The 24,207-nt window shown below is 34.9% G+C and overlaps 2 protein-coding genes across 2 annotated transcripts in view; one reads left to right on the top strand and one right to left on the bottom strand.

The window, feature by feature from the left end:
- Nucleotides 1-103: 103 nt before the first annotated feature.
- LOC111035965 (B9 domain-containing protein 1-like) lies at nucleotides 104-5,119 on the top strand. The gene is made up of 5 exons (XM_022317808.1): nucleotides 104-2,128; nucleotides 2,220-2,331; nucleotides 2,726-2,834; nucleotides 3,072-3,190; nucleotides 3,342-5,119. Exons 1-5 carry the CDS (start codon nucleotides 1,988-1,990, stop codon nucleotides 3,437-3,439), a joined length of 579 nt encoding a protein of 192 aa, XP_022173500.1. The 5' UTR covers nucleotides 104-1,987; the 3' UTR covers nucleotides 3,440-5,119.
- An 825-nt stretch (nucleotides 5,120-5,944) lies between these two features.
- The window catches only part of LOC111035962 (palmitoleoyl-protein carboxylesterase NOTUM), a 31,181-nt gene continuing 12,918 nt past the window's right edge, over nucleotides 5,945-24,207 (bottom strand). The window contains exons 2-12 of the mRNA XM_022317806.1: nucleotides 14,185-14,286; nucleotides 13,994-14,094; nucleotides 13,732-13,784; nucleotides 13,526-13,621; nucleotides 13,388-13,448; nucleotides 12,702-12,866; nucleotides 11,752-12,032; nucleotides 9,825-9,960; nucleotides 8,892-9,232; nucleotides 8,205-8,330; nucleotides 5,945-6,286 (exon numbers count right to left, since the gene is read on the bottom strand). Coding sequence (XP_022173498.1) covers nucleotides 6,141-6,286; nucleotides 8,205-8,330; nucleotides 8,892-9,232; nucleotides 9,825-9,960; nucleotides 11,752-12,032; nucleotides 12,702-12,866; nucleotides 13,388-13,448; nucleotides 13,526-13,621; nucleotides 13,732-13,784; nucleotides 13,994-14,094; nucleotides 14,185-14,286 — 1,608 coding nt within the window. The 3' untranslated portion in view covers nucleotides 5,945-6,140. The remainder of the gene's footprint in view (nucleotides 6,287-8,204; nucleotides 8,331-8,891; nucleotides 9,233-9,824; nucleotides 9,961-11,751; nucleotides 12,033-12,701; nucleotides 12,867-13,387; nucleotides 13,449-13,525; nucleotides 13,622-13,731; nucleotides 13,785-13,993; nucleotides 14,095-14,184; nucleotides 14,287-24,207) is intronic.

Raw genomic sequence — 24,207 nt, 5'->3', positions numbered from 1 at the left:
GTACGTTGCGTTGTATATCGAGTATTAATCTTCTGGGTACGATTGTGGTGGATTAAACTTTTAACATTTTTGTTAAAAGAGTAGCTGAATAATCGATCTTATTTAATTTTTTTTTTTAAAACATTTTAAATTTTGCTGAACAAAATTTAAATTGTGGCCGTTTAGTGTTCGGGTGATCTCGTTTTTAGTAGGTATATATTTTTCGCGTCCTGTTCCAATCGAGGGCCTTTAAAAGTCCAAAAATAATATCGCTGACAGTATTTCAATCGACAAATATTTAGATCGAATAATAATCTACCACAAAATGTTTCAGCCCATTAATATCTTGCGCGACAGTATTTGGTCCGCAAACTTTGTAGTCGAAAATAATAAAACTAAATTTTTTTATCCGATAAATATTTTGCCCGAAACGAGTTTTAGCTGTCGTCTGTCAGCTGAAATAATGCCACCCAAAATATGGTTCTTCTAAATTAAAATACATGACCAATAAACATTTTTTCGGCTGAGATGCGGTTCGGACACAATATTTTCGGATTTTTTATGCGCTCCCTTTCTATCGAAGTGGTATAGTCGTAGATGTACCAAGACTCCAACAACAATTTTTTATCTTTGGCTAAGCACTGCCGCACTGGTCGTCTGTGTCGGACGCGCTGACTGAATGAAAACGAATATTAAAAAGAGTATCCGTTAAGAGGACGTCACACTCGCATGTGTTGTAACTTGTATCCGTTTCACGAACGTACAACATAGCAAAAGCTGTTGGCGCTCGTAGTCTAAGCTAAGCGATCAAATTTTCATACCATTAATAAGAGAACATTTAGTGATCTAAGTCGTTTTTATTTTTGCGATGTCTCAAATACAACAAAAGTTCTTATTGTTTAAAAATTCATTATTTCAAACTTGAATAACTTGTTCCTATTTGTGATATCAGAAAAATAAAAACTATATTGCCCAGTAAATATCGTCCTCTTTACAGTGTCCAAATTTGGTTGCTCAGCTTGGACTTCAGCCCGAGTGGGTCTATCCTTCGCAAAACAGTTTTTGCCTTGTACGTTTGTAAGACGGAGACGAAATAATTAAAAAATCACACGTTACAAATTTAAAAAAATTAAAGTGAAATTACCTGAGTGGTATGTTTAAGCACTATACCCGTTATTGAAACTTACCCATAATATATTTATATAAACATACTCCTATTATTTGAAGTACTTTAAAAGTACATTTTCGCTGATGGGAAATCATTAGACAATATAATATCATAGTGTCTTTATTTTTTATAAACATATGGTTTCTCAAAATATGAACTATTGGGCCTTAATGAGGAAAACATGTGTAAAAGTAATCAATTAGGGACTTAAGTCTTAAGTTGAATATAAAAATATAAATTATAATTAACAATTAATGTATAGCTATAGTAATTTGTATCATTAACCGGGTCGTTTTTTCCTGTTTACCGTGTAGTTATTACTGTCGTGGCTGATACCGTTCCGGTATTTCTATTTGATTTTGTTGAACGATGAATACGATATGGTGTTTCTTCTCGCGACTTCCTCTCGTTGTTTATGTGTACTAAGTGATTGATTGATTGATGGAAATGTGAAATGATAAATGAACTGCACTGTTATTTTCCACATCAGCCGGATACAAATGCATAATAATTATCAATTTGTATGCAACGGGCGCGTTCGAACGCCGCGGGAAGAAGACTAAAGACTGTCTTCAAAGATTTTGCCGTTCAGTTGGTCACACCTCCGAAACGTGACTACTGATAATCCCAATAATATTGCCTGGCGGTTTCTGTAATGATTATCAAAATATTGAAATTCTGTATTCTGTAGATATTCTATATTTCTAGTATTTTCATTTTTCATTCAAATTTCTCAAATCTTTTGCTGATTTCGTACCATTTGTTTAAATTTTCGTTCAATTTTTTCGTCCCGTTTGGTCGACAAAAATTCGCCCAGCAAATTTAAAAGAAAACTTGAAAATGTCGGGTAGCGAGAGTACGTCTGGTGGTGTGTTTCTGGTCTCGGTCGTCGGACAAATCGAAAAAGCTCACTTTCCGAACTATGACAACATGTATTGCAAGTACACTTTCGTCTATGGGCCCGATTGGGAAATCGTCACCGTAAGTGTCTTGCATGTATATCATTTCAGAAGTGGAATTTTTGGCCACAGTTGTATGTTGATTCTTACCGGTGTATTATGCCGTAAAATAGGGTATCGAAGAAGGCATATCTCAAATCGCTCAAAAGAGCCAAGACGAACGGCAACAGGTCGTATGGAATTTCCCATTAGACGTTTCTTTCAAGAGTACCAATCCTCACGGGTGTACGTGTTTTGAACATAGTGATTCAAAATGAGTTATTTTTCTTTCTCCTTCGCGGGCACCGTTAACCACTCAACGTTTTAATTTGATTTACGACAGCACCTTGCAAACTGCACTGGATTCAAATCCGATTATTTAAAACTTAACAGTCATAAATGCAAACACCATCGTTTTGCACATCTAGTAGGGCTTAAATTCTCTGTGTAGTATATTGAAATAGTTAATCAATAGCGTTTGCTCAAAATGATAATGATTTGGGTATTTACTAGCGGATCAGTTATGAACAAAATACACAAACTATTTATTTATGTGTATTTTATTTTTTTTATTTGTCAAAATTGTGATTAAATTAGTTTTATTTGATTTTGAATAATGATTTAATTTCCACATTCTTAGGGCCACAACTAATCATTAGTGTTTATGGATTGGACACTTTTGGGAACGATGTTGTGAGAGGCTATGGAGTTTGTCACCTCCCACTAGTTAATGGAGAATCTTTTGAAGAGTAAGTATTTGATATTTTGATTTGTTTGTTACAAGTACCTACAATACTCTTTCATCACCACAAGCTTGCTCAAAGGTGGTAGATGGATTCATCATATTGTATTATTGTAAACTTATTCTTTTGAGCTCTGTGTAATTTATATATAAACGAAAAAAAAAAAATTAACTACCCAATATTTTACTATAATTATACTAGTTTATTGCTATCATTGTATTATTTAATCATTTTAATTTTTAGGATGATTATGTTTGTACCTGAATCAAGTTCGACATTACAAAAACTGACTTCATGGTTGACTGGTAAAAGACCAGAATACGTGGATGCACGGTTATTAGCCAGGGGTGATGGCCGAGAAGGTATTAAAAGCATATTGAATTAAAAATATATCATTATGGAGTTTTAACAAAACTGTTTCTTTCTTTAATAATAATTTTAATTAAAATATTTTCTTTTTTACTAACTTGTTTCATTTGAAACAATTTTAAACTTGTTAATATTTGTTTTTAGTGACTAGAGTCAGAAGTCAAGGATGTGTTTGGATAAAGTTTAATGTTGTGTTCAAAGACTTTCATCATTACGGCTTTGAAAATGGTAATAGCACTTAAATATCAGTTGCTATTATCGATGATGATCTGTGGAAAATATACCAGAAACAATATTTGGTAAAAAAAAAGTCCCAATCATAGGAAAAAAGTTTCACCTTGGTTTCTTCATACAATCACTTTAGTAGGGGTTTACTAGGGAGCCACCAAACAAACAATACAACTGAAGGATGGACAAGTCAGTTTCAAAAGCTGTGTACAAATAATCACTTAATTATTGGAACTTAGATAAAAAAATAAAAACGGTAATTTGTGTGGAGGGAGCAAAATTATTTTTTGATGTCATAAATTTGAGTAGCAAAAAAACTAGGACAAACTCATACCGTGCAATAAAAGTGTTGACAAAATTCCTATTATATAAAAATACAAGCAGATTTATTAAATTGTTAAATTTTTCATCATCATTAAGTCATAAATCATAATATAAGTAAAAGGTGTGATTTAAATTGAAAACTAACTCTTGTTTTCACTCATTTTATCTTTGAGAGCAAAAGGTAATACTCATCAAACTCTTTCTTCAAAAGGTACTCTTGGCTTACAAAAAATAGAAACAACATGATCTTTCAAATACAATTAAAATTACTTAGAAGCACTAAATCACTACTGACAATAAATACTTAAATACTGATGGAAACAGTTGACTAATATTTTCACACTTAAATGAATTAATGTCAAATTTTGAGGATAATATGTCCAACTCCCCAAGCCAATCTCTTCCCATTTTCAACACAATACATTTTAAAATTTTCACAACAATATTCAACCTGAACATTAACGATAAAATAACCCAGAGGAATGATAATATATTTATTATATGCTCTTAAATTTACATCAGAATTATTGATATCTTTAATTTCTGCTAGGTATCTTAAGATCTTTAAAAGACATTTTTGATATCTATGTACAGACATTTTTTAAGTAATGCGATTAAATAAACTATTGTTTCATCTGATAACTGTTGATGCTTTTGAATTTATACCACTCTGTATTCGGTTTAGGATGAATGTAATTCAATAATAATAATTTTCATTCATCATAACTTTTATCTGCTGTTTTTTTGGAGTGCATAAATCTCTCATCAATGAATAGTCTTTATTGCCCAGTAACGTTAAGAACATTTTTTTTTATGTTCATAAATTTCATTAAACAAAATATACAGCTCAAACCTTTCCGTCTGCGCACAAATATCATCCTCCAGTCTAAATTAAGTGATTTGGCTCATTTGTCCATTAATGGAACTCTTAATTCCAGGATGGGTGACCATCCTGGTTCTTATTGACAAATCCTCGCCATGCATACATGTATTCCAAACCAATTGTACCCTCCTCCCTTACTATTAAAAATAACCACTCAGTGGCCTATGTTGCTACGGGTTAATTAATAAAAATAGGACTTATTTTTTTATTAAATGCAACTGCAAAATTGAACAACTGCATAAAAAAACTTTTTTCCTAGCCTGGGACTTTTTTTTCCGATTTTTATCAAATAATGCCAGTGGTGAAAAATGATTAAAGCATTGCCAAAACTTTAAAGACTTTTATTTTATATTATATGATACAATTTTGTAGAGAAATTATTTTATTTTATGCAATATCATGTCATTACACACACACTCATAACTTATACTTGTACGTACAATACAATAAACTCGTACATACTCAAGATTAATAATGTTATAAAAAATGATTACATTTTTTTTTTTCATAATTTATAATAAAAAAAATGTTCACATATTGTTATAAATACAAAAGTAATAATTTCATTATCGGTAAGTAATAGTTATTTTAAAAGTTATAAAAATTAATCAATAATTTACCTTAATAATAATAATAATTAAAAAAAAACTGCTGTTTATAAAAAGAATAAATAAATGTTGACAACAATTACTTTTTTCCAATTAATTCTATGGATTATTCCAAGTTGGAAGTTCAGGAAATTCTTTGACAATCTAAAATAGTAGTATTCCTTATTACTAAACTGTTTAATGTCTGGTTTTTCATAAATGCGGTTTGTATGACTCGACCCTGCAGTTGACAGGTACGTACGTAGGTTAAGGTAGCTAATTGAATCTAATTTAATGGTTTGTTTATATTGTTATTTAAAATTTAAAAACCGCATTTATAAAATTAACAATTACGTTATCATATTGACTTACTATTAAGTATATATAATAATTAAAACATTAGGTGTTAAACTAGTTTAAAAAATTAAGGAACAGGTAGTTTGGTATACAGTTGTGTACTTGTGTATTTGGAAAAAAAAATATATTGGTCCCTAAAAAGGAATAATAATGTTGTACTTACATGTGACCAAGTTCAAGTACACATATACTATCAAAGCAGTAGGTAATTACTGTTTTGACGTTTTAGTTAAGAGATTGGTTTCTTTTAACAAAATGTACAAATAACTTATTTACATAAAAAAAAAAATGGAGACAAATTGACTTTTTCATAGGGTAAAATAAAAAAAAAAAAAAAAAAATATGTACAAACTTTTTTGTTAATATTAGTATATATTTTTTTTTTTTTTTTGGTAAAATTTGACGCGTTCCAGTAAAACCCAGACACAAAACACCCCCAATAAATATTATTATTTTTTAAATCCCGCGTCGACCCATCCCTTATCCCTCATCATAATGCACACCCTTTCCCCCGACCTACTGTTAACCCCTCCCTCCCCAAACTATGATGATAATCGTATCGGTTTAATTGGACTGTTGTGTGAGCAGGTTCAGCAGCTCATCCTGGTCCATGTGTACCAGCGATTCCATGTCGATTCCCAGCTCGGACGAAAGGTTTGGTATATTCACCCCAAATGACTGCAACAGCTCGATGAAGTCCACTTCTTCGCCTGTACAAAAAAACACAAATGCAACAGCTTGATTAGATTGATTTAACGTCTAACTGATGTTAAGATGAAAGACGTTCGTTATCTTATACCGATATCATAACACAAATATCCGTCAATAATTTGAGTGAAGCATACATAGCTAAATTAAATATTAAATTTAAATAATTCTGTCGATCGGCATTGACGATATTACAAAAACAGTAAAACCTAATGTATAAATTGACGTTTATCTAACACTGATTAATTCATATATATTATTATATAGTTGAACACGAACACGTCATGGTTGAATGGTTCACTCAAAAAATAATATGAGCAACTAGATTTTTTTAATTAAAATATTTTTTATTCCAATTGGTAATTACTATAATATTGTTGGCAGCAAATTTTACCGGTGCTTATAAGAAGTGTAGGTCGTTAGATTATTTTATTTATTATCCATCCTATTGTTGACTTTAAATTTTACCTACTAGGTTGTTTAGATTAGATAATCGATTAAGAGGACGTGGATGTCGGCGCTCTATTTGTTTTTTCTCAGGCCCATGCGGAATAGACAATTTTTAAGAATAATATTTTTCAAGTCGACATATCATTTTGTCTAAGTATTATCTCAAAAAAAAAATGTATATCAGTACAGTGGAAATATTTCAGTTTTTAAAAGGAGGGCTAAACCTTTTGACCAGCCGACAACATGAACCAAAAAAAAATCATTTTAATTTACATTTTACATTGTCATCTCGATACAATTCCCATCTTACATAACTTTATATGTGTCTAAGGTAAAAATAGCATCATTGTATAGCGAAAAAGCCGTGGAGGTCGGAGGAGTTAAAAATAATTATTGTTCCCATACCTCAGTGGTGAAATTTTATATTTTTCTGGAGGGGTAGAATAAAATAAAATTGCGATATGAAACATGACTACTAAAACGTAATTCAACAATTTAAACATTTTAAATTTGTACTTTCTTTTTTTTATTGATTTATTCAGTATCTGAGATCAATGGCTCGGGTTATTTTAGTAGGTTTATCACTGTAAGGGAGGGTACGGTTGGTTAGAATACGTGTATATGTGCAGAGGATTTTTCAATAAAAACCCAGGTTGCCGATGGTCACCCATTCGGGTACTAGTGACCCTAGATTTTAAAACACACTATTGATTGAGACTAATTCCAGACCACAGATACATTCTAGTATGATTTGTGGGTATATTTTTTGGAAATCATAAATGCCTACATTTAAGCGTGGTCGTGGCCCATGGTCGCCCATACGTTAATTTTCAAGGGGATAAAATGAAACTAGATTTTAAAACCTCTTACTCTGTATGAACATAAGATTATGGGTTCATTGACTAAAAGATAGCCGATAAGCATTAAGTAAAAGTTTGAGGTATCAAGTATGATATTAAATATGAAATATGTATTTGGATTCAAAGCATATTTATTTTTTTGTATACTTCATTATTTTCTAGGCGGGACATGTCTTCCCAATTGGAGCCCTTGGAAATGATTGTTTTTTTTTAGAATTTTTATAGTATCAGCTTCTCAATATTTGAACTTAAAAAACTATAAATATTAATTATTATCGTGACTACAGTTTTCTTGTGCTTACACAATTTTATACTTCCAGATTTCCTCAAAATTAGAAAAATTATAGTCAAAGATATTATTACACCAACAATTGGACTGATTTAGCAATCAGACGGGGGCAAATGCCTACATTTCTCTCTCTCAAATTATGCCGCTGTATCAGAATTAAAAAAATTGTTTTTTTATTTTTTAAGTTGAATATTATTACCTATATTAATTCGATTAATAAATCGTTTTTAAAAAAGTTAGGTTAAATCGTATAACGTATTGTACCTAATATGGTCACAACTTGTATTTATTATAATTTATATAGGATCTAAACTGTCTTACCCGTTGCAGGATTTTGAAGTTTTGGACACGAGTTGTTGCATTGCGGCCAAGTGCAGCTCTGAATGTGCTGGTGTCTGCAGCTCCCGTGATTTTTGTGGTGACGTCTGCGTTTCTTATGAACCAATGCTATGTAGGCATAACATATATTATAGTATTAGTTTCGAGAAAATCGTCTTCGTTACACGTAGATAAAAGTTAAAAAGTATTTGTTTCAGATCTCGGATTTAAAAATCATACCGTGACACAAGTGTAATTGCGTCACACCGTATGTTAACATTAATGTATAATATAGGACTTGGTTCACATAAGTAACTCAAAAAAACTGTGTGTTGAGATTAACGAGTTAAAAAATTTCCCATGGGTATAAGTACTCACACATATAAGAAATTACGTGTTAATACTGTATAACTTTCGTTAAAGCTTAGACACATGCCAATTATCATTCTTATATATTGTTTAAAATTTTAAATTTAAAACCAGTTTGGTATGAGTATTTCAATGTAATATTTTTTTTAAGTGTAGGTACACCTCTCCCCACAACCTCATCAAGAGTATAGAGTTATACTTATAGAGTTCGATTTGAATAAACGAAATTTTTTAGTATAATAGCGAATAGTATAATAGTGAATAAAATTTCACACCGCTACTGATAATATAGTTAGGTACATCGTATAATATAATATGTACCTCCAGATCGATGATCGTTGCGATGCATCTTGTTCTGTTTCTTCTTGGTCGCGTTATCGGTCACCGTCTGCCTGTCGACTTTCGTCAGCCTCTTGTTGTGGGCACCCGCACCGCGATTGCCGTTTCCGTTTCCGTTTGCCCGGCCTGGTCTAGACTTGTTGCTGTTGTTATTATTATAATGATTGTTGTTTCCGTTGCCGTTGCCGTTCATCTTCGCGAATCTCGTCTCAGTCTGCCAACAGTGCAATGCCGTAGGGAGGGACACCGAGTCGATCTTGATGTTCTTCCAGTCCTTCTTCGTGAGCACCGTATGGGAAACACAAGACGGGGCGAACACCGACCTGCGTACACGAGCACAATAGTAATTAGTAAATACGAACTAACATAATAATGTTATCTATATATGGTTATATTGATGCAGGTCCACAAGTCACAATAACACGTGGACAACAGGCGCGATCTGGGTAAATTCTTGTGGGCGTGGGGGGTAAGGCTGATTGTGGTTAAACTAAAAATCTAGTAGGGAAAAAGATATTATTGCCCCCTCCCCCCAAAATTACCCCTATGCACTTGAAAGCCTGGCTCGACCTCGACGTCTGTACGATGACGTGTATACGCTGCTAAGGGCAGTAGGTATGAGCATGGTTTAAATAAACTGTGTGTTCAGTGGCCTATTTACGGGGAGGGGGAATTCAGAGGTATTAGAGAAACCAGAACCCCCAAAAAGGTTAGGTAACCAAAGATATTTAAATTTAAATTTGACATTATATTATAATATACACAATGTACATGATGTTCATACAAAGACGTTAAGTACTACAATTGTCTAATATCAAATACTTATAAAATGTTAAAATGTTAAAACGAACAAAATGTTTGGACCACCCCTTTGTACATAGTTTAAGTATATATGCGTAGGAAGAGCGCACTTACGTGACGTTGAGTAATGATTTTCGTAGCCTTTCGCCCATCTTGTGTATGTAGTCCCATTGCTGTTTGGTGACCGGAGTGCCGACATCGTTCTTCAGCTGGAACTCGTCGTAAAGCCATTGAAATACGAACAGCGGGACTGAAACAACACGTCGAATGATTTTTTCGTCAATTATTATTTGATACATATAATTAATTTATAATGATTATCAACCATCAATAATGAGTGTGAACTGCTTCGTACTACTGTGACACGTGCAATATGATCAATAATGCTCGGATTGAAAGACACATTGGTTAAGAAACCCAAAAGTGTAGCCGCAGTGCCGGCCCTGGGTATGCGAGGCCCTGGACAAGGTATTAGTTATTAGGTACCCCAGAGGAGGGTAAAATTCTAGCTTTTTTTAAATCGAGATTTTAAAAAAAATTATTGTATTTCTTTGAATTTTAAACATTAAAAATAATAATATTAGGGTATTATTATCCTTTTTTTAAAATTATAATGTGCTAACACAAAATTATTTACAAATAATAAAATAATAACTAATTAGGTACATACAACAACAATATTATTTCATTGAAGTAAGAACATATGAATTTTAGATACCTAATCAAATCATATTATTTTAAAAATATAGCTCTTGCCCCTTCTATGGTACTGCCATAAGGACATACGGCAATACGTGGAAAGCCTTTCCAAATAAAGAACAGAGAAAACAATAACTATAGAGATAATAAATATTTATTGTAGGGATCCTATCCGAAGGGTATCTTCAAAATATTACTCTTTTGTCGTATCGATAATGATTTACTTTGTTGTTAAAATTAAGGTAAATATTTTTGGCTAGATTTAGATATCGTTTTCCAAATAACTGGTGATAGGAATAATATTAATATAATATATAATATTGTGTGATGTGTAGTATAGAATAATACATTTATAGATTTATAATTTGTTAATATAATTACGTAAAATGTCAATGTGTCTTACGGCATTAAGATTATAATTAAAAATCGAACCTTTGACAAGTGCGGGGCCCTGGATATATGTCCCATTTGTCCTCCCCTAGCGCCGGCACTGAGTGTAGGGGTAGGGAGACACTATTCCCAATCTATTTTTGAATTTTTCACATTTTTTTCCCCAAAAGTTCTTTTTCTCAATACCATTTTTCCCAAAAGTTCTTTTTCACAATATCAAATCTATCATTATACGATCTTACAAAATATAAGAAATTATTTATTGTTAATTTTAAAATATATAAGCATGTATTATAAAAAAAGTAGTTTAAATTATTTGATTATTAATTATTAAATAAATAATTAACAAATTGTTAATTTTAAAATGTACAAGTATAGTAAAAAAATAGTATAAATAAATAAAACTGTATTAAAATTTTAAATTATGATCAATGGCATTTTTTGGGAAATATTAAATTTGTAAAAATATATATTGGGATAATATATTTATGGTAAATATTGAAATTGGAGAAATTAGATTGGGAATATTAGATTTGGGAAATGCTTAAGTTAGGAAAAATGTATTGGGAAAAACGGATTGGGAAAACTGAAGTACAATCGAGTGTAGGCATTAAAATGTTGAGCTACGGTACAGAAGATGCAAGTAATATACACCTACATAATATGTCATTATTGGACCAATTATAGTTTTATTTGAGGTTCGCGGAAATAGTTAAATAAAAAAGTTGGTGTCCCACCATGGGTTATACATAGGCTATTAGATAATGGGATCTGCACACTATAGGTACAACTGTACAAGGTATATATTAGTGTATATTTTCACGTTGAAATCTCTTCACCGTAAGATACAGCGTATCAGACGAGACGCCTTGCCTGTACCTATATGGGCTGTAATGCTGTATCTTGCACTTTATGTAGTAATATGTACCATAGTTATAAAGTAGGTACTCACCCGATAATGTAGGATAAATCTTGTAACCGATAAAACACTTGGAAGGCTCGTTGATGTAGAGGTTCCGACACCTGGATGGTATCTGGCTGTGCCAGTAAGGGATGCCTAGTTTCACGGCTTCGACTGGTGACGCCGACGAACCACCTTCGTCCTCAATATCGTACGGCTGCTGGTCCATGAACCAACCGGAGTCCGTGATACCGTGGACCGACATGCCGCTGTACTGTCTCAACATCTTTTGAATGGGATCCAGATTCAACATGACTCCGACACCCCCAGCACTAAAACAAAAACCATATCATTTGTTATTTCAGACAAATGTACCTGCGTTTTCGCAATACTCAAAAAGTATTATTGTATAAAATAGCATGGTGACACTGGCCACACCTTTGATAGACATCACTTAATAATGTGCCATTATGTCTATATGAAATATACTCTAAGTAGCATATTTAAGATGTTTAAAGGAGGGGACAGAATTTTACCTAATAGTAATAAAAATAAAAATACAATTTTATTATAATATATCTAGTATTATCTACAATTATTGAAATTTGTACTACTTTTAATAGATTACACTAAATGTGGGGGGAGATCAATTACATGGCTACTCTCCATAAACAATAAACATGTGACTCCAGGTCTGTATATTATAATGTTTTTTCGAGTCCAAACGAAATTTATGTAATCTCGAAATCATAACATTCTGTCATATTTATATATTATACTACCTGCAGATACTGCAATATTATTGATAATAATTATAATGCTATAAAAAATCATACTTATATAAATGTGGGGTAATAAAAAAATATTTATTAGTAAATAATTTACAGATAAAATAGTTAAAATTATATGTTTTCCTTGTGAAATACAACTTTAAAATAACGTGTTGTTAAAGTTGTGCTGATTTATAGGTAATATATAGATAATGTAATATAATATAATACCTGCTTCCAGAGAGTATGAGAGCATTGGCATTGGCCAAACCTATAGTTAATAGCTCTCTGATGACTTGCTTAATCACTATGGAGCCCATAAAAGTGAATTTCGATCCATGTTGTGGTTCTGCTCTCCGACCTGTCCATATATCACTAGTACAATACGGCACGAAACTGAAATATAAAAATAAATTACATAGCGAAATTAGTTTACTATTGAAATATATTACAAATTACTTTCGTATTTATATAGAAAATGACTGAACAATTATCATATTACTCATATTATATAATATGACATCACTTTCCAATATCCCCCCCCCCACCAATTAATATGATATGTGATCTATCGTGTACTACAGCTGAAACTACTTCAAGTACAGCCTAATTTTAGTAAATCCATTTTTCCTCCCTTAAATCGTCCTACAGATTTAAATTTTTTTTTTTTTAAGTTCACACAAACGTTATAGTTAAATAAATAGATAATTTAGTCGATTCCTCTATTATTCTATTCAACCACATACATAGTATATGATTATTTTTTTATTGCCTATTGATTTTGTAGGTAGGTATTGAAAATAAACATATAATATTAAAGCAATGGCTATGTGTTTTTACTCATTTTTCCTTTTTTTTACATATTCGCATAAATATTATACAATAATGACCCATGACCAGTCAAAGTAAGTACTCACACGTGATTTGCCTGCCACCAGTAAGGATTTTCAGCCGCATTATTGGACAATATTCCTCCGCCTGAATAGCAGTTAAATAATTTTTTTTTTTAGTAAAGTTTTAATGAAATTCTTTGTAACCGCGTGGGTATAACTTACCTGTTCGAGTTTCGGGCCATTCTTTCGATGACATGAGGTATTCGGCCCGCGACCAACGTTCGTCGCAACTTTGTTTGTCGTAACAACACCAGCCCTCTAAAACAACGAAAAAACATTTATATACATCATATACAATACAACGCGATTACTAAGATTATTTTAATTTGAATACATTTTAACAATTTTAGTATCCATCTGTTTATTACCTTCGAGAAACACTATCCATGTTTTACTATAGTTTGAATGGCGCACGTAAAACCTACGGAAACACACAATTATTATAACTTGTAATTCTTACTTAGATATTCATTTCTGAGCTGATCAATTCGTACGAGCATTTAACTGAGGAGGCAATAGTGTCTTACCTTATAGATATTTTAGTTTTAACACAGACTGCCCCCCGTCCCCCCAAGAATTTATCCCAGATTATACCTATGATTATTACACTTATAGTGTCTTGGTATTTACCCTGCTGGAGATCCATCGTTGCATGTCACATCAGGAGATAACATGTACTTTTTCAAAAACTTTTGCTCCGCACTCCGGGTTTCCACATAATTACTGGTATCCTGTATGCACATACAAAACACATTGGTCATATAAAAAGTTATATTAATATGACGATTTGCTATTTTAAAATATAGCTCAGGAATTCGTACCTGTACAATTCGCTCGGCAGACACTCGGTACGTCAATGACGAGTCATCTTGGGCGCCGATCAGTCCACAGGTTAGGAAAACGGCTGATAAAAAGAGTAATATCTGAAAACAAAAAACACGTACAAACGTTTAAAACAAATTCATAATGGTGATAACACTGCACAGGTGGTAGGTATTCGTATGCGGCAAATATCCTACTTCAACGAGACGCTGTGATTTATAAAAAATGTACTTCAAAAACTTAAAATCATCATAAATATAGTGTATTCGTCCCCGGGGGTGGGCGACGCGATGAATATCGCAATTAAAGCTCTAGTACCTTCCTCCTACCTGTATAATAATATTATCAGGTATATACATTTGCACACTGTTTAAATGATTATTATTTGAGCCGCGTTATTAAAATTAAATACCTATAATATTAATACCCATATTTTATACATACTGCGATCAACAGTTGTGCATAGTGTGCAAGTAATACGTGTTCGCGTGATTTGTTTATCGTAAAAAATTTTTTTCATACTCGACCGACGACGATGAGCGGTTCAACCGACACGACACTGCTGCTGCAGAATATGCGCGACGACGACGACGGCCAGAGGGGTAAACGATTCGTGTGGAATGCAAAGAATATGGGTACCTCTATATATGTATAAATGATGAAAAAAACAGCCAACGGACACAAACGGAACGGTCGCGTATCGGAAAAATTCGATTTATTTTTTGTCTTTCTTTTCGCGATGCTGCGTATTTACCATTGTACCGCGGTCATTGCGCGGCAGGCGCCGGTCATACACGACACGAATACCACCACCGCGGTATACGTCCTGCCCGTGCCGTCCCGTCGCTGCGCACCGTGGTCGTGGTATATCGCGGTACATCGGGCTGTCGCTACAGCGCAGGTAAATACACAGTATCCGATCGCTCGGCCGGGTATATATAGCCTATACGTCAGGTGGATCGCTAACGAAACGAATAATATATTATGATAGGAATTCGGTTGAATAATAATCTGGCAGGTTAGTAAATAAGAACATAATATATAAGATATCCGGAATCGTATACGAGATGAGAATTTTTTCAACAATCCTCTGCGGCTGCACGCATTGCAACAAGTACGATAAATCCTACTTAAAATGTGATTTATTACGATATTATCATGTCGTACGCGCGTGCTATATTACACGAATGTGTTTGCGGTGTCGGCGACGGCGTAAGTATAATAATATTATTATATACATATCGTGTTGGAGCGGCGGCGTGACCCCGCTCGGGCGGCAAAACATCAGAGGTAAACGCCGCGACCTCCGCGGGTCCGTGACGCGCCGCCGCTGCCGCCGTTAATTACACGCCTAAACGAATCGTCGTCGGTCGTCGTCGCGCGCGCTTGTTCTCGGCGCGGGTTCTGCATGTACTGCGTTTTATAAGCGCGCGACATAATGCTTTGCAGTGGCGCCACAGCGACTCTTGAATGAGCCGTAATATTGTATTACCGCGCGCGGCTGGACGCAGGAGCAATATTATGACAATGTCTCGAAGTGGCCCACTTGGGATCTCGCTAGAACCCGAGAAAAGGCTCACAGAGGGGGGGGACTTTTGAACCCGATTTGGTCTCTATAAGTTGTCTTCGAATTCCGATCTCGCTGTGGTTTGTTCTATATGGTAATTATTAAAACGTAAGTTTTCAAACGAGCTTTTCCGTATATCATCATCAAATAATTACGTCGGAGTTGATTGCAATAATTTAAGTACCTAGTATCTTTACGATATTATACCGGTGGGAATTTTAAACACGTATTTGAACTTTGTAAACAACTACGTGTAAATCGTACATTTTATATTAATTAACTGTACCAACTAACCTTCGGACGTATAGACGGCCTTCACCCTTGCAACCCAAAATCGAGTTTAGATCTGCCACAAGGTAGAAGGCCGCAATGGCTGTATGCCGTACATTATTATATATTATAATATTAAATATTTATATGTCCTATGATCAATATAACCTCGACGGAAGGGTACGATCGAGGGACGGGGAAGTTGTGAGAGTTGCTGCAAAATACATAATTACCTAATTGATTTCGACGAAATACCTTCGGTGTAAATCGTTTTGCGGGCATCATAACGGAATTTGTGAATCAATCGGTTGGCAGCAGCCAGCGGGTATCGTAGAAATCACTGGTTGCTCCAGAGCATCCCCTAGAAACGCCTACAAAGAATGGGGCGAGGAGGGAGTGCAAATTTGCGCTTAGACATCAAGTGTGCGACTCTGAGTACTTTTGGCGGCCTATTCCTTGAGTTCGAAAACAAAAACTGCTCGCGCGTGCATACGAGCACCACTCGTCTTGTTTTCGTGTTTTTTTTCCCCCATCCGCTTCGGAATTTGTCGTCCTCGTTTCCCGTTACCGACGGTCGCGCGAGTGCACGCGCGTAATTTGTCCGCCGGCGGCAGTGGCGGCGGTACGAGTGAAAAACCTGCTCGCACAACATAATAATATAATAAACGCGCGCGCAATGTCACCGAATAGATCTCTGCCGGTGATCATTAACGTCGTATAATAATATATACGTATCTACCACCGTCGTGATTTCAACCATGCACGCGTGCGCTCGCTCGATTAAAAGACAAAAAAACAATATATATATGTAATAAAAAAATACAGAAACAAAAACGGTCATTTGTTGTTATTTTTTTCCACCCAATGTCGTTCCACTTATAAAGAGGCACACACGTTACCATATAATAATATGTATTGCTCTTTGCACTCGGCTGCAGTGGCGTTGTGAACTTTACCAATTATTATTCGAAAAACTCCGAGGGTGCTCTCAGTGTTCACGGTTATATAATACAAACACAGCCCTCAGCTGACAGTCTGTCTAGTGCTTATACCTAATGTTCATTATAATATACGTACCCTGATCAACCTATTACCATCGTCCTAACATTTAAAAAAACAATATACAGATCTCAAATACTCCCTTCAACTATGCCATTAGAAAATAGTGATAGTATACAGTTGTATAGGTATAATGTAAATTATAATAATGTGTATATATATATTATTGTAGACGAGTCGAGTGTATAATTTATTATATATTGTAACTACAGGCGTACGTTGTTTTTGTTGTTGTTGTTGTATAGTCATCCTTAACGTATAGAGCCGAAACATAATAACTTGTTATTATTATCATCTTCGGCCGCGTGTGCAGCAGCGTGGTAATTATAATTTTTAAGAAGATTTTCAACACGAAAATACTTATTCCCAAGGCTGTTTAATGCCTGCATATTATTTCTGAATAAGATGAGAAGTTTTTGATAGGAAAAAAAATAGGTCACTTGAGAATCTAAGTAGGTACTGCGATAGTGTAAAAGTATACAAATCGTCAATATTTAAAAATCAAAAACATTTTTCGCTGTCAATATCTAAAGAAATAAAATGTATCGAATTTTGAGATTATCGTGACCACTGTACTGCCAAGTGTATGAAACATATTCTGTTAAAATATTTTTTACACAGCTTATTAGTTATTACAGACGATTTTTTCGAGTTTTCATTTCGAAAATACTCTACGGTATAATATAATTATAATTTATATTATATGTGCACGGCGGTTCTATTGTTTCTGAAATAAACTATTATTATGATGTTCGAGTTTTGTTTGCGCGTGTACATATTATAGCAGTGTTTTATATATTATTATATATTTTATGTTTTTAGTAAAAACATTCTTTGAAAAATTGCTCGAACGTTAACCGTAATAATACGTTGCTTATACTGCACATAATATAATACTATATACTATACACTCGATGAGTACTTCCATAATAGTAATATAATATAAGATATTATTTTCTTTGAAACTCGACACTAAATTTTTTTCTTTTTGAAATTCCATTATATCGTTTAGTTCTATTAACTTTTAATGTTAACCCGTTTCGAACCTTTTTGTATTTTTTTTTTCAATTGGGGTTGTTATTTCATATTGACCACTACGATTCCTAGAAGTGGCCTGGATTTTTTTCTTATAATCCACGAGCGTCGAAGGACTCTACCGTAAACACTGTCGTGATTTATCGTGTACAGAACACGTGTGCAGTGATGTGAATGCGTCGTGTGAGATTGTCGAGCGTATACAAATTACCGTGTTAATGTGTTATAACATATATAGGTGCCGCAAAACCGTTAAAGAAAAAAAAATACGGCTCGTTTGGATACCCGAAAAACGAAAATATACGAAAACGCATAATTCTTAACTCCCAAGTCACTCTAATCGCGGGTGCTGCGCGGACTCTATGGCGGCGGCAGCCCTGCACGTGGAAACCCGAAATCGTCGTCGTATTACACTGTACGTATACACTATATATAGGTATAGCTGCAATAGTACAATATATATACGCAGCGTATATTATATTATAGCGGCCATACACACGGCCGCACACCGGCGGATACTTCAAAGGGTGTAATTTACAACCGATTCCGAACGAATTAGGTAGGAGCGAGAATACCACCGCAAGACGGCGGCGGTGGCGGCGACGATGACGAGAAGGTGGTGGTGGCGGTGGAGGTGGAACGAGCAGGAGGTAGAAGAAAAACGAAGAGGAGAAAAAAAACCATTCGATTTTTAAGCGCTCCCGGTACATTGTGTCGTGTTAAATTCAGTAGCAGACTCGGGAGATCGTAATTTAGCGGCTAATTGGGTACCAAACAGGACCGGCCGAGGTAACGCCCACCGTCGTGTACTACGCCGCCGCCGCCGTGCATATTATGCGTCTATACTATATACAGGTATAATATAATATATATAATATACTCTATACCACAACACACGTATGTGGCGGCGGCGGCCTATCCAAGTCACTATATACTATATACACGTAAATAATAATAATAATAATAATAATAATAATAATAATAATCGAAACGTGTATAACGCTCGTTTTGCCGCCAAAGTCATTAAGCGCATTCATGGATATAACGTAGGTATAGAATAACAGGCTTGTGTCACTGCTGTGGCTGGGGACCAGAAAGAGAAAGACAGAGAGAGAAAAAATTACGAAAAATAATATAGTGCGCTGTGTACGAAAAAAAAAAACAATTTCGATGCGGCTTGTTTGACACAGAACCGTCAACGTTTTACAAAATAATAATGACGGTAAAGACGACTTCGTGTAAACTCGACAAATTACATGCAATTCCAACTATACACATTGAAAAAGTGTGGTCGCTGAGTATAGGCAGTGGCGTATTTAGGATTTCGCTGCCCTGGGTGTACATTTACTGCAAGCCCACTCCGGTTCCTACGTATAGTAACACGTCATTATTATAATTTGTAATATTACGAAAATAACGCTTTCAAAGCTCGTTGTACACTCGTGAAAACTGTTATTTTAAGCTAGGTATAGGTACCTACGACTATACAAATGTAATATGAACTCCTTTGATAAATATTCGATACTGTTTCGGCGCATACGGATCGTATTGTACACGACCCAATTAATGTTAATAGCCCCAGTAAATCGTCACGAATTGATACAAAAGAAATATATTATAATAAACTAGGACGTCATGTATATAGGTACCTGCGCGTGCACGTGCACACTATTGTAAAATCAAACGCATTATTATAATACCAGTTTAAGATTTTTTTTTTAAATTTTGGTTTCAACGTAAACAAGAATATTACAAAATTCCTTGCGTGCCTACAAATGTCCGTCAAAGAAACGCATTCGGCCGAGCGTCCCGCAAAAAAATGTGGTTCAATAAATTTTATGGAGCCACTATATAATATGTAGGGCCGCAGCGGTGCTTGTATTGTCCTAGAGATTATGATTTTAGCCTTTTTCCTCCCGTCCGTCCTTTGGCGCGTGTTTAATGATGTGCCCGCCGAAAGGTCGTAAAACGCGATGAAAAAAAATGACCACGCACAAACCAGTGTGTGTCGGCGGGGCACAGTCGAAAGCCGTTTTACCGTTTTATATTATAACAACAATAAATATAATAATAAAACACAATAGTACTGTGTCTGTGTGCATATATTATAATATAATATATTATGTTGTCATGAGCGGAGATGAGCGATTTCGTTGTGTCCAAACGAGTAGTCAGTTTTCAATGTTATCGGGTAAAATGGTGAAATGTCCAAGAACGAGATACACCGGAGATTCACCAACACTGTATAGAAAGTAACAGCATTATGATAAACTGTGTTCACCGGATAAAAGTAAAGTGATATTTTGTGAGCAATAATTCCAATCTCTCACACTTTGTTGTTGTTCTAGTTATAAGTACAATAAAAAAAAAAAATAATACCCTCGAATTTTTTTAGCCAAAATTAAACAGAGGTGGGATTCTGAACTGCCTGAAAAAGTATAGACTTTTAACTGCAGCAGTTTGCGCATAGTCAAAAGTCAAGACAACACTTTAATATAATATATTAAATAGGTACACGTATATCTGCACTCTGCAGTATATTTTGTACCCGTGGCAGGTCATGAAAAATAAGAGAAATATAATATGTCGTGTGCACTGTACAAGCTTTATTGTTACTTTTTCTTCTCGAGTGGAAAGCGACGTAATAAACCTTTTTTTTTATTTTCTTTTTTACAAAAGCGTGTTACGACTATGCTCCCGTAAAAAATATAACATAATAAACACAATTTACTATATGTGGGTGACGTGAAAACGGATACCTCGAGTGCGTAAGTTAATGAGTATATATAATATATATATACATATTTGCACTCTTTCGAATATTTTATTAGTATTTCAAACGTAACTTTGACGCCTGCTGCAGTGTAAAAAAAAAATAATAAAAAATTACTCCAGATGAAAATATATTTGTTCATCTCCAGTTATTTTACTCAATCTCTATTAATATTACTAATTAAACTATATTAATATTACTCGGGATGATACGAATAGCATACAAATATTCAACGATTTACTTTGTTGCGTTTGTTTGTTCGTTTTCAACGTTAAAATATGAACACTGGTTGCTTGTAAATAGATAATAATATGGTGAGTGTTTGTTTAACAATTTTTTTAAGCAATGCGTGCATAATGTAAGCAGGCTCGAATCAAGTCATTACGTTGCGCTTTTCCACAATTTGGAGGATAAAATATTTTGAAAATCTCGTGGGCCCTAGCCACAGTGCTTATATTAGTCATATTGCTTATGTTCACTTTACAGTTTCTAAGATTTTTGAGCGGCGTTACAAGTTTACAACCAAACGCCAAGACTATAGTGAGCGGTGGTACGACTTACGATCTATCACCCTAGTGTCTTACCTATTCCTTACTTAAAAATTGTCTGGCAAAATTCTTCGCAGGACCCATTTATATGGTCTTGCCGAGATAGTGGTGGCTATGTAAAATGCGTTGTAATGACAACTTTTAAGGTGACACATATTATTCAGTACACTTTGTAGTTGACCGTTGTTTGAAATCTATTGTTCGCATCAGTAAGTGAGCCATTGGTATAATATATAAATGGATATTATGTTAATATTAGACAATAGTTAAATAGCCCTGTCCACTCTCAGGTTCATATATTTAAATTATTAATGGTTAGGTATAAATGTATAATTCGTAGTCTGTAATAGTAATGAAATATGAATAAACTGTATAAAAGTGTTAAAAAAAAAAAAAAACCAAAAATTATAATATCGCGCACTGTACCTTTTGCAGAGTTATACATACAGGTGCACGATACAACTTACTCACAATATTACTGTGTATATGTATATAATGTAAAATATCTATAATAAGACTATAAATTATTATTTAGTACTGGCTTTATTATTAATAATTACTATACTAATAATTATATTGTCTCGTGGTTTTAATACTTGGTTATTAAAGACAAACTTTTAACTAAAAAAATGTGCAACACAAGTAGTATTTTCCATTTAAAGCATTAAAGGATATAGCAATCAATGTTTCACTAATATTAATTATAGAAAGATACGAGCTGCATTGAAATTACGACTACACCGTTATGAAGTGTTTGTGACTAGAATTTGTTTGAAGTTTGAACATCGAATATACGTGATTGCGTTTTACAGGTATAGCATATTACAGGTACTATGAACATTTTATAGATTTAAAAAAAAAAATTCCATTTGAAGAATCAAACGTTTGACCATCATAAATTGTATTGCACTTGTATGCGGGATCTGTCATAAATTTCGATCTCGTGTGGCACTTCGGTCTCTGGTGTGCACACCGACAACATTATACATAAAACATTTATTACGAAATAATAATACCCACGGTACTGCGCACAATGCACGGTCATAGGTATATGTATTATGTGTACAGATCAAACATTCAGACGACAATAATAAATAATAATATAGTAGTCATCTCTGTACTGTCGTCCGAACGGTATATAATGTATTACATACAACGGATTTTTATTGTTTCGGACGAGCCCAGAGAACGCCGGGTCGGCGCGTTTGGACGATTCGATGCGGAGCCGTAAGCGCGGGTGGTTTTCGCCATCGCGTTTTGTCACGGTTCGTGATCTTCGAGGACATCGGCGCCTCCCCGCGGCGTGATCACATTCGAAACGCCTGCGCGCGCACATAGGATCTCAGGCAAGCGTACATTATTATTATTATTATTATGAAGTTTACGGCGTGTCGAACGGACGATGTGGGGTCGACGGCGATCGGGAACCGTTTAAATCGCCCTTCAAGCCGCCGACAGTTTATGTGCGACATCGGATTTAAAACGAAACATACTCAACACACTCGACATACTTACACGCGCGAGACCCGAAAATTCGTATGATGTATACCGGGAATAGGAATATTCATATGAAGTAAAATCATATACAGTGTTGGTCGCCTCTGCACCTCCAACTTTTACCCATTTCCCGCCTCCGGACCCTGTAACCCTGTGATCTCTGTACACGATACACACGCATATCTAAATATGAACATAAACACTCGTGGTATAATACATGGATCATCATATCACGGAGAGCATCGGACGAGAAGAAAGTGTTAGCAGGCGACGCCAGTCTTCGCGACAACTATAAGATACGTTTCGGTGTAGAAAGCGAAGAAGAGATTAAATAGACGACCTAGTGGTGTACCAATATAGGCGCATTATGATTGCACTAAACGACTTCACGGCCGTTCCCCGCGCAGTTCACGAAAATCTCATGCGTCTTCTACGAATAATACGTAAGTACATTATATTTTATTCTACTACACACACACACACACACACACACACGATGTCGATTTCACACTCTCCGTCGATCCTGCAGCACACGCACATCCACAAACGACATTGTATTTATACGCGCGCATAACGACTGTATACTTACACCGTGGTATATACCTACGGTATACTTTGGTATAAACCGTAAGCATACACATCGCGCGTACCTTTCTTATTCATGTCTGTGTAGACGTCATGTGACTTGTGCGCATGTATACATCGTATGCACTTTGCAGACCTGGTAACCCCGGCGGATAATATGATGGGAAGATATATTAGGTACCACGCAGTACCAGGCCCTCGACCATCGGTGTGGAAACCGCGGTGGCCACGACTCTTAAGTAGACAATCCGGTTAAGTATGAGCACGACGTACATCAATGGACCCGCGGTGATTTCGATTTCGGCCTCATCCTTGCTCGGATGCCCACGGTCTCGAAGGCGAAGGGTATTACGGGACATGTTACATCGAAGTCCGACGTACAGGTACACAATAATATATTATAGTACCTAGGTGTAGTGGCGTGACAGAAGCGAGGGCGTATCTGACTATACCACGGTATAACAACTCGCGGTTATGACGTACCATATTATGTGAGACACGAAACACAATAAATATGTATAGGCACAGATAAAAGCGAGACGCTGTTGTATACGCGGTCACGTATATTATAATACAGTATTCTGACGATATTATACCGTCGATAATATTGTAATGTGACGTCGGCACTGCGCGGCGTTTTATATAATATTATGCGCGAGGCGTATAAACGGTTCGATATAACATTTTA

This window comes from Myzus persicae, unplaced genomic scaffold, assembly GCF_001856785.1.
Source record: "Myzus persicae strain clone G006 unplaced genomic scaffold, MPER_G0061.0, whole genome shotgun sequence".
Taxonomy (NCBI): Eukaryota; Metazoa; Arthropoda; class Insecta; order Hemiptera; family Aphididae; genus Myzus; species Myzus persicae.
Note: the sequence above shows the minus strand (reverse complement) of the source record. Positions and strands in the feature narration are given on the sequence as shown.

Excerpts from the sequence above, each read along its gene's own strand:
- LOC111035965 (XM_022317808.1), top strand. The coding sequence starts at position 1,988 with ATGTCGGGTAGCGAGAGTACGTCTGGTGGTGTGTTTCTGGTCTCGGTC. Across the intron at positions 2,129-2,219 it reads CCGATTGGGAAATCGTCACC|GGTATCGAAGAAGGCATATC; the intron begins GTAAGTGTCTTG and ends GCCGTAAAATAG. Across the intron at positions 2,332-2,725 it reads GAGTACCAATCCTCACGGGT|GGCCACAACTAATCATTAGT; the intron begins GTACGTGTTTTG and ends CCACATTCTTAG.